Source organism: Panthera pardus, unplaced genomic scaffold, assembly GCF_024362965.1.
Source record: "Panthera pardus isolate Hobbes unplaced genomic scaffold, ASM2436296v1 HiC_scaffold_10, whole genome shotgun sequence".
Classification (NCBI taxonomy): Eukaryota; Metazoa; Chordata; class Mammalia; order Carnivora; family Felidae; genus Panthera; species Panthera pardus.
Genome location: NW_026526655.1, coordinates 3,275,976 through 3,286,063, shown reverse-complemented (window position 1 = coordinate 3,286,063; position 10,088 = coordinate 3,275,976). Strand labels below are relative to the sequence as shown.

The following is a 10,088-nucleotide window of genomic DNA, read 5'->3' as shown; positions in this document are numbered from 1 at the left end:
TAGAGGCTGAGAATCAATAAACTTTTTTTCAAGAGTTTTTAGGAATGAGATGTATTGCCCTGAGTTTTGGTGAGCAGAAAACCTGAACATTTACATTTCCACGGTCACGAGGACCCTGGAGTGTTGGTTCTGGGAGTTGACACAGATAGACTCCTCTCCTAGGAGACCACCTTGTACAGCACGCCGTCGAAACAAGGAACACCTCAGTGAGATTCGTTCCAAATGTCCAGGCTCCGGAAGGAGAGGAAGGGGTGTTTGTGCCTGTGTTATGTTAGACTATATGCTTATTCAGTGTGATGATTGTATATAGTGAAAACTGTGTCTTTTAGGAGCAAGGCTTTCACTCACTCTTTCCTTTTCATTCTATCCACTGTGCCTTTTACAGCAAGGCTTACATTTTTTTCAAGATGTGAATGACCTCAGTGGTGCTGATGTACACAGTTCCCCTCTGTACAGACCTCTCAGGCCTGTAAACACAGGGAAAGACCTTTCCCTGTTCTGCCTTTTGCCAAAAGGAGAGGCTCTCTTGGAGGGGCCAGGGGGAGGCTGGCCCCAGGGACGATGAAAACTGTCCACGTGGGTTATAGTCCCAACTAAGTCAGTGCGAGGCAGGAGTGGATTCTTGAGAGACCTCAGCCTCCTGCTCACTCTCTTTGCAAATGCAGAGGGGAGGTGGCTTGTCCTCTGCTGTGGGGAGAGGAGGCCTGAGGCCCACAACGGCTGAAATTAATCCCCACAAGGGAAATTATGCTCCCGGTCGTGTATTATTATCCCCCCTGCCACCCCGTCTTCGTTTGCTCTCTGAAAATGGAATCGGAGCCCGCTCTCTTGAGTCGTGGGCCAGATCCAGGCAAAGCAGCACAGAGGAGGAGGGCTCGGGGACAGTGGTGGCTGCCGGTGGTTGACAAGGCTGTACCTGGACAGATGGGGTGATGATGTGCAGGCCAGAAGAATGACCAAGGAGAACAGGGGTTCAGAGACTTCGGGAGCGCTCTGCACTGGCCGCCCCCTGTCCCGAGACCTTGTCACTCTGAGTGTTTCTCATTTCACGGGTCTCTTAACTTGTGTACCGGAAAGTTTATTGGAGTTTAATACAGAAAAACCCGGCTTTTTAAAAAAATTGAGACCTTTTAATAGCCAACTCATTTTGACTTCTCCGTTTAAGAGAAAAGTCTGAAGTTGAAACACCGTGACTTCGTTTTCTTTGACGCCTGGTTTCTAAAAGCTGCAATTGTGGTCTTGAAATGAATGGTTTACGTCTATTTGTAACTGAGTATTATGGGCCAACGATGAGCGGTGACACTTGGTAAATACAGGGTAAAGGTGGGTGTGCGGTACTCTGGTTAAGGATTCCGGTAAGCATACCGACGATGCCCCACCGTGCAATCAACAAACCAGGCTTGGTTTTTAAACCTGCAAAAAAACCCTGTAGAACGGCAAAAAGCTGTTTCGTCTTCTTCATACCAAATTAATTTGCTCCTTTCTCTCTTCCGTTCTCTTCGAACAATTTAGTTTTTAAACTTCCTCTCCAATTCTGCTTCCAAACTTTTCTTCCTTGAAAGTTTACTTCTCTGTTTCCATATTCTCGCCATAAGAGTGAAGGTCGCGTTACCCTTATTTTTTGTTGGCTGGTGCTATTGTTACATCTTAACCTTGGTTTTGTACTTGCTACCCAGGATATTTGGAGTCTTCTAATAGAAAGAAATATCATAATAAAAGCGCACAATACGTAGGTGAGCTTTAAGATCATTTTCAAGTATATTCAGTGCCTCTTACGATGCCTACGGTTTTTGTATATAGACTATAAGATAAAAAGTAATATTGAACGAAGAGCTGAGTTTATATTTCATTTCAGCATTGGGTGGGCTTGCGGAAGAGAAAGCATAAGATATCAGAAGCAATTTGATTATGCATGTTAAAATGGAATCCAGAAGATCATAAATTGATGGTTGACATTTCTGGTTTTAGTTCTTTTGTAATTGAAAATAACAACTTGGGGTGTTTGGAAAAACAACTTAGAGAAAGCGTGTAACTTGGGGAACCATGTGAGATAGGTGATTTTTTTTTTTAGATGCAAACAAATTGCATTTTATACAGATTATTTCCTTTTCACGTGGTGAGTCAGAGCTGCGCAGTGTGAGAGCAGTGTCCCCTCGGGAGTAAGAGTCTGGGACCGGGAGTCGGGCTCCGACACTGAGGTCCCGGTTTAGATCTGGAACAACAGAGGAGGCCACGGTGAGGGGTGTGGCCCTGAGGACAGTTCTTAGCTGTTCTGGGCCGAGGGTGCTCGCCTGTAGAAGAGGGATGGAGTATTGAGGCACACCCGTAGGGCTTTGCGGGTGAAGGCACACCTGCTCGAGCCGAGCGGGGACACAATGACCGTGCAGGACCCATTAGCATCACTGTCACCATCGCACCATCCTGATGTGTCCTTTAAAGTGGTGTAGGGTTTTGCCCAAACCCAGCCCTTGGTCTCCTCTGTATTCGAGATCGTATTCCTCAACACCCCTTCAAAGAAGTGGTTGGGGACGGATCCTGAGATGCTTCTGTCTGGGGTGGGGGAGGGTGACGGGGACCTGGAGCGTTACCGCGTCTGTCTCGAGACAGTATCCGCTCTTGACGAGCGGGTTAGCAGACTTAAGGTTCGTGGGACGTGTAGTCAGAGCTCTGACACTGGTGAGCCTGTGAGAGAAAAGAGAGCAAGAAGTTCTCCTGGGATATAAACTCGGAAAGTCAAGGACGATGAAAATGCCCCTGACATGAACCACGACGCCCAGTGCGTTCGTACCTTGCTAATGATGTTAAACCATGAAGCCTGTGAGATCTTGTGTTGCAGTGTGGTTGCTCTTGCATGTTAACCCAAAGTAGAAGATTAGCCTGTTTGCATGCAGCCGGATGCTACCCGTGATGAGATAAGCATGTTGTAGGAGGTTGACCCAACTCAACCTCCCTCGGCTGACGTCCTCCCCAGTCCTGTCTGTGGCCTCATTCGCTGTGGTACGTGCATAATACCTTCATCATTCGTTTCACTAACCTCAATGCTCATTCTTCAGTTTGGCGGTCTGCTGAAAGGTGCCCTACGCGGAGCCACCTCAACCTGTGTCTTTTTGGTTTCTTTAGATATTAGGTTGAAAAAGCTTGTTGATGAACGGGAATGCTTATTGGAACAGGTAACAATCTTTTTATTACTTTATGAGCTCTGCGGGGGTGGGGGGGGCGCCTGAACGTCTCCCTTCGTCGGGAAAACCCTAGCATGTCATGTCTGCAGATGATCGAGCCAACCTGTGTTCTTGCTGTTTTTATCCAAGTAGGGCATCATAGGTCATGCGAGGCGTAGAGAGGATGTCCCCAAAGACTCAAGGCCACAGAACTGAATTTGGGATGCTCCATGCAAATTGCTGCTTAAAATAAATATTTATGTGAAGAGCCTAGATTAGCCATTGAGGCAACGAGGCAAGAGCTCTACTGAGTCACCCCAGACACCACTTCTCTCACTTCCGCCGGCTCAGAGAAGTCGGTTTTGGGATCTCTGGGCGATCAGCACCCCTTTCCAGCAGATGTTCTCTTGTTCCAGCCGATCAAAGTTGTTTTAATTGGGGTTTACCTTCATGGCTCTCTACCACTCCCGGAAACACTAACCAGCTGTCCCATTTGGTCTTTTTTGTATGCAGCATAGTTCTTAAGCCCTGCCACAGTCACTTTCTAAGGAAACTCAGTTCCATTTTCCTTCATGAGCGTAATCAAAGGTATTTTTGCCTTACTTGTGACAATTCTCTTGAAGAGTTCCCTCAAAATCGGGGAAAGCGCTCAATGTGGTGGCAGCATTGAGGTTCCTTTGATCTTTTAAGAACGTGTATCCATCGCAATTCTGTACTTATTTTCTCAGAGCAGAGAGCACCAACGGTCAGTATGGGGCGGGGGGTCTGATTTGGTGGTGCTGGTCGCTCAGGGAGGCGGGGTCCCCCAGGTCCCCCAGGCCCCCGGGGGATGGAGGTTAACAGCACAAGGGCTGGGAGACTCCCCTAGACACCGTAACTTTCTGCAGTCCTGGCTGCTGACTGCATTTCCGCTCTACCTGGCTCTCCCCGGGGAGAGGAGAGCTCTGCAGGGGCCAGCTCCTTGAAGGTGGCACCCCTGCACCTTGACCGGGCTCTGTGCGCGACCACACGGTTCTGCTGGCGACACGATTACAGTATTTCTGTGCCTGGGGGCATCCAGAAGGTCCTTCCTGGCTTCTTAGTGAATAAAGAAAAGGTGACCCGGCACACCGACTTCCTAACCCTTAGATAAACACTTCAAGTGTTTTATGTACCATCTCCTCCTGAACTCAAGAGGAATTTCAAACTTAGAAATAACCTTTCACCCCAAGTTACAAAATAATGTATGTCTGATATTGTAAATCTAATTCCATTTTCACCCGTTCTGCCATCACTTTCTGAGAAAAGCACTAACCGGCCAAAGTTTTTCATTGACTTGGTTTGGTTATTAGAGAGGAGAGACTCCCTACTCAGGTGGCTGGTAGATTATAACCTCTTACTACGTTTTTCTGGTACCTCATCACGTAACCCCTATTCTTTGGCACCTTGCAGACACACGGAATAACTCCAGAGCAACATCTGATTGTATTTATGGGGTATTGTTTCTTTACACTCTGCTTCCTTCCTGATAGGCTCTAAGCTCAGCTTTTCAGTCTCCTTGAGAATGGAGAAATTCACCTATTTTATCGGTGGGTGTTTTCAGATTAAGAAACTCAAAGGGCAGCTGGAAGAGAGAGAGAAGAATGGCAAGTTAGACAACCTGCGTCCTGGAGATGACGTCTTAGAAAACGGGACAGACATGCATGTAATGGACCTACAAAGTAAATGTCAACCCTTGTGTAGGAATGAATGCTTTACGTGTCCTATTTTTATCATATTTGCGCTGGAAGAGAAAAACCATCCTCGCAAAAAAAGCCTGGTGCTCCCCTTGGCTGCCCCCAAACCCTTGAGCACAAGAGTGCAAAGAAGTTTCTGTGTGGGATTGAACAAGGATGGGCAGGCGGGTGGAGCAAGGATGTTTCTGTCTGAGCCTAAAGAATAGAACAGGTGCGCCAAGATAGCACCAGGTGGCGCCCCGTGAGAAACCGGATTTACTCCGCTGGACACAACTGCCTTTTTTTTTTTTTTTTAATGTTTATTTATTTTCAAGAGACAGAGACGGAGCGTGAACAGGGGAGGGGCAGAGAGAGAGGGAGACACAGAATCCGAAGCAGGCTCCAGGTTCTGAGCTGTCAGCACAGCTTGAACCCACAAACCCCGAGATCATGACCTGAGCCGAAGTCAGCCGCTTAACCGACTGAGCCACCCAGGCGCCCGATTATAACTGCCTTTTGATCAGCCTGTTATATGGAAAAATTCAAAGGCGTTTTTCTATACACGTAAACCAGAAAGAAGCTTAAAGGAGATAAAACTCCTCCCAGTCTCCCCCGCCCCCCGTGTGCCCCACACCTACCATTTCTTCGTCCTCTGTGCCCGCAGGTGCTCTCCTGCCTGGCACTTGCCATCCTGGGCTCCTGGAGAACCCGTGCCTTCTCCTGTCTCAGCCCCACCAGGTGTGGGACCACAGGCCAGGACCTAACAGATTTGCATGCCGGTTACTAAGGAAGGGCTTGGTTCCCAGTAACCATTGTTTCAACACTTCAAAAAGCCCGAAGAGCTTAACACGTGTTCCTTCTCTCTCACCCTTTAGGGGATGCCAACAGACAGATCAGCGACCTCAAATTTAAACTTGCAAAGTCTGAGCAAGAGATAACAGCATTAGAACAAAATGTACGTGCACGCTTTGAAGCAATATTGGGCAGAGTGACAGTGATGATTGAGCAGGTTGTACTTGCTAGAACTCGCTCGGAAAGGCTGAGCACCGAGAGGCGCAGACAGATTTCTAGAACCAAAAAAGGTCCTCCGTGTATTTCCTGCAGAGAGAGAGTAGGGAAGGGAAGATCACTATTAGGATTCGGGCTGTTGTAACGGATACTCACCCTTTATAAACAATGCCTGGTTGTAGAAAATCACTAAAGTGGCTGGGAAGTTTTTAAAGTTTGTTCTTTAAAGATAATTTATTTAATTTTAAAACACCTCACGCAGCGACATTCCTCTTGCCTGGATTTTTCCGTCTTTCTCTCCCAACCAGGTGGCTCTCTCTGGTTCCTAGATTTGGGGTATTCATTGCCTCCAGCCTGCTGGGCAAATTTGGGGCAAACTGCGTCCTAACCAAAGGGAGAGTTAAAAATGGTACTCTCTCCCCCTCAGTTATGGGTCTGCGTGGCTCGAACTCTGGGGGATGTTGGAGGACAGAGAAGTGAGAATGGCATCCTACGGAAGGCGTTTAGGAAGCATGCTGTGGCCTCCGTGGACCGAGGGTCTCCGCTGGGCCGTGGCTGCTTCTGTCTCTCGCCGCAGACCTGGCTGGGGACTGCCATCCCAAAGCCTCCGACTCCTCCCCCCTGCTATTTCCCGGGCTTTCCTTCTCCCCTGCCACCTCCACGCCATGCCACCCCAGGAGACACTGGACCAGAGCGGAGGTCCTTTGCCTAAGTGTCGTTCTGCATCGACCTGCCTTCTCCAGCAGGATGGTCCCACGGAGGGAAGGGGACAGCAGCACTGTGGGAGCCACCCTTCTGGACCAGGGGTCAGAGAGGGAATGAGGCCCTAGCAGGTGTCAGCAGGGGGGTGCTCTGAACAGCTTGCGTGGCTGGAACCTACACGATAGCCCAACATGCTAGATCATACGATTTGCATCGTCTGTCCCCCCGCCCCATTCCCTAAGCCACACCCCTTGGTCTCACATGTGATAAAGCAACTGGAGAAAGAAAACAGGCCTATGAATTTATACATACGGTGTTTCCCTTCCTTTTAGGTAATAAGGTTAGAGAGTCAAGTATCACGTTATAAATCGGCAGCCGAAAACGCCGAAAAGATAGAAGATGAACTTAAGGCTGAAAAGCGGAAACTCCAAAGAGAGGTAAATTTTCTAGGCTGTTTCCCGGGAGAGCGGGACGATTGTCCAGCTGGCAGCACAGGGCAGGGGGGAGGGAGGGGGACATCCGCCTACGTCACGGGGAGCCTGGGGCCAAATCACGGTCATCATGGTACCACCCTCCGTGGGGCCGCCTTCTCAAGGCTGCCGCTGAGAGTCTGTCTGTCCTGCTGCCCAGCCGCCTACAGACGAGCTTCTCTCGAGTTCTTTGTGTCTTTGATTTTCTACAACTTCACCCTAGTGTGCTGTGTGCAGGCTTCTTGCTGTTCTGCTGGCTCAAGAGCGTGTGGTGTCTCTTGCATCCATGAAGTCTATTTTCTTTTTTTTTTTCTTTTACATTTATTTCCTTTTGAGAGAGTGAGACAGAGCACAGTGGGGAGGGGCAGAGAGAGAAGGAGACACAGAATCTGAAGCAGGCTCCAGGCTCCGAGCAGGTGTTTGGCACAGAGCCCCATGTGGGGCTCGAACCCCCACAAACCGTGAGATCATGACCTGAGCGGAAGTCACTCAACCGACTGAGCCACCCAGGTGCCCCCAGGAAGTCTTTTTTCTAAGTCAAGTACGGAAAGTTTGCAACCATGACCTCCTTAAGTATTCCTTTTCCCTGGTGTGTCCACTCCCCCGCGGGGGTTCCAACCCGAGGCCAAGGCCGGCTGGCGGACCGTCCCTGCAGCCCGCGCATTTCTTAGCCACCTGACCTTGTACTTCCCACTTCCTGGCTGCACTGGTGACGAATCTTCCGGTTCACCTTTTCTGGTTTTAAAGTGTATTCATTCCTGATGCTTTCCTGTTGTGTGGTCACATGTGGTCCTGCTTCTTTGTTAACTGTATCCTTATTTCTTTAAAGATGTCATACATGGGGTGGGGGGGAGTTTCAGTCAATTGAGCGTCTGACTTCGGCTCAGGTCATGATCTCATGGGTCATGAGTTCGAGCCCCGCATCAGGCTCACTGCTTTCAGCGCAGAGCCTGGTTTGGATCCTCTGTCCCTCTCTCTCTCTTTCTGCCCCTCCTCCCTTCATGCTCGCTCTCTCTCTCTCTCTCTCTCTCTCTCAAAAATACACATTAAAAACAAAGATGTCACACACAGCTGTCCCGTTTTCCACGTCTGAGGATGGATTCGTGTCTTTGAGGGCCTGACCCTGTGGTTTCTTGCTTCTGCTGGTCAGATGGCTTGTCCTTCGTGCGTTGGGTGTCTTGTGAATCTATGCTTGATCGGCATTTGTAGGAACACTCCAGGCCAGACTTGGGGAAATTTCTTCCCGAGAGGGCTTGCCTCTGCCTCTGCCTTTGCCGGTGAGAGGGGACGCAGAGGGGGCTAACCTCGGGACCCCAGCCCCCCTCCCTGGAGGTTTTGGATCAGAAGTAGGGCTGCACACCCTGTTCCCACAATGCGTGTGTGCACAACCGCGTGGCTGCTGTACCCGCTCCCCGGCCCCCACCTTAGGGCACCTGCACCTGCCTGCTGGTCCACATGGCTCCCTGCTGTTGGGGCTTCCGTCTGACTCCCAGGCTCTGCGGCCCTGGCTCCAGGAAAGACCGTCCTGGCCTCAGGCGTTCCTTTCTGGTTGCAGAAGCCTTGCTGCCCAGGCTGTGGGGACGGACTCCCGCAGCTGGCCTGGGCCCCACTCTTCTTTCTCTGCCTCCCTTACCTTTTGTGAGACCCTCAGGACCCCCAAGACCGTGTCATAGGAGTCTGGGGCCAAGTTGTTCCAGAGGATGACTGTTGCCTAGTGACTCACGAGGCCAGAGTCTTGTCCTTTGTGTTACTTAAGGAATCGTCCAGAAAAATACGTCCACGCACAGATGCGTACGTATGGACCTCTAGGACCTCAGTGGGTCCGGGCTACGACCGCGTTTCCCAGTAGGCTGGAATCTGGGCGACCCTTTTACGTTTGGGGGAAGCGGGTTCCTCAAAGCGGCCTTTCCTCTTTGTTTGCAGCTGCGCTGCGCGTTGGACAAAACCGAAGAGCTTGAGGTGAGCAACGGCCACTTAGTGAAGCGTCTGGAGAAGATGAAGGCAAACAGGAGTGCCCTGCTGTCCCAGCAGTGAGCACCCGCCCTGCACACGAGCCTGGGCGGCGGACGGCGAGCGCTGTTTCGCGGGCTGGCCTCTGTCGCCGTCCGGGATTGCTGCTTCCTCCCCTGCTTCTGAGAAGGCCCGCCGGGCACTCGGCTGGCTCCCCTGCTCGCCCGCCCGCGGGAGCCCCGCGGCCACCAGATGCCTCTGTCTGCGGCCCCCGCCCCCCCCCTCCCCCCCGGCGGGGCCGCCTCTCCGAACCTGCAGGTCGTTTTAACGAGCACATCGGGCCCACGGGAGCTCCGGGCTCCCACTGAACGTGGCAGTCGAAGTAAAGGCTAAACTGGGACTTGGGTTTTCTTTTCCTGTGTCTTGCTGAAAACTGAGGGGAAATGTCACGGTGTCGGGACTTCCTTTGGGGGCACAATCTACAAATGTGAGCGACTTCAGTAATATCTCTTAGTCTATGCTTTTCGTACACAAAACACTGTGGAACCACAAGCCATTACCAAGCGAAACTCTTTTCACTCGAAACAAGGGGATGGTCTAGAAGTAAAAGTGACCTTAAGAAGACTCTTCACAGGCAACAAATGAAGCTTTTCTAAGGGATTTTTGCATCGGTTCAATCATAAGGATACTTTTTTCCAGGGTAATTAGGCCATAGCTCCCCCGAAAAATGACAGCTTTCCATTTGCATTGTTTAATCCTTATATTTGGAATTGAAGTTGTTAACTTCTTTTAAAGAATGTACTGTTAGAAAAATTAAAACATGAAATGTTGAAAGACTTTAGCCATGTGGTTTGTGTTTTTTTTTTCTTCCCACTGAGAAAGAAGATCTTTATTTCATATTAATTGTTCTGTACACGGGTCATGTTTTTAAGCCTATCAAATCAATTAATTTCCCTTGCCCTGTGGAAAAGACAAAGAGTATATTCACAGGAATCAGAAGAGCTCACTTCCAAGAATTGGCATTCTTAGAATAAAAAATAAACTGAGGAAGTTACAGGCTAGAGACAACTGTGATTTCCTCAAGGACAGAAGTAGAGAAGGTCTGG

At 49.9% G+C, this 10,088-nt stretch overlaps 1 protein-coding gene across 11 annotated transcripts in view; it reads left to right on the top strand.

Moving 5' to 3' along the window:
* The window catches only part of LRRFIP1 (LRR binding FLII interacting protein 1), a 139,689-nt gene extending 129,866 nt beyond the window's left edge, over positions 1 to 9,823 (top strand). For all 11 annotated transcript variants that reach the window (XM_053903273.1, XM_053903249.1, XM_053903263.1 and 8 more), the window contains 5 exons: positions 3,121 to 3,170; positions 4,741 to 4,858; positions 5,728 to 5,807; positions 6,895 to 6,999; positions 8,956 to 9,823. In XM_053903273.1, the coding sequence (XP_053759248.1) occupies positions 3,121 to 3,170; positions 4,741 to 4,858; positions 5,728 to 5,807; positions 6,895 to 6,999; positions 8,956 to 9,066 (464 nt within the window). In that variant the 3' untranslated portion in view covers positions 9,067 to 9,823. The remainder of the gene's footprint in view (positions 1 to 3,120; positions 3,171 to 4,740; positions 4,859 to 5,727; positions 5,808 to 6,894; positions 7,000 to 8,955) is intronic.
* Positions 9,824 to 10,088: the final 265 nt, after the last annotated feature.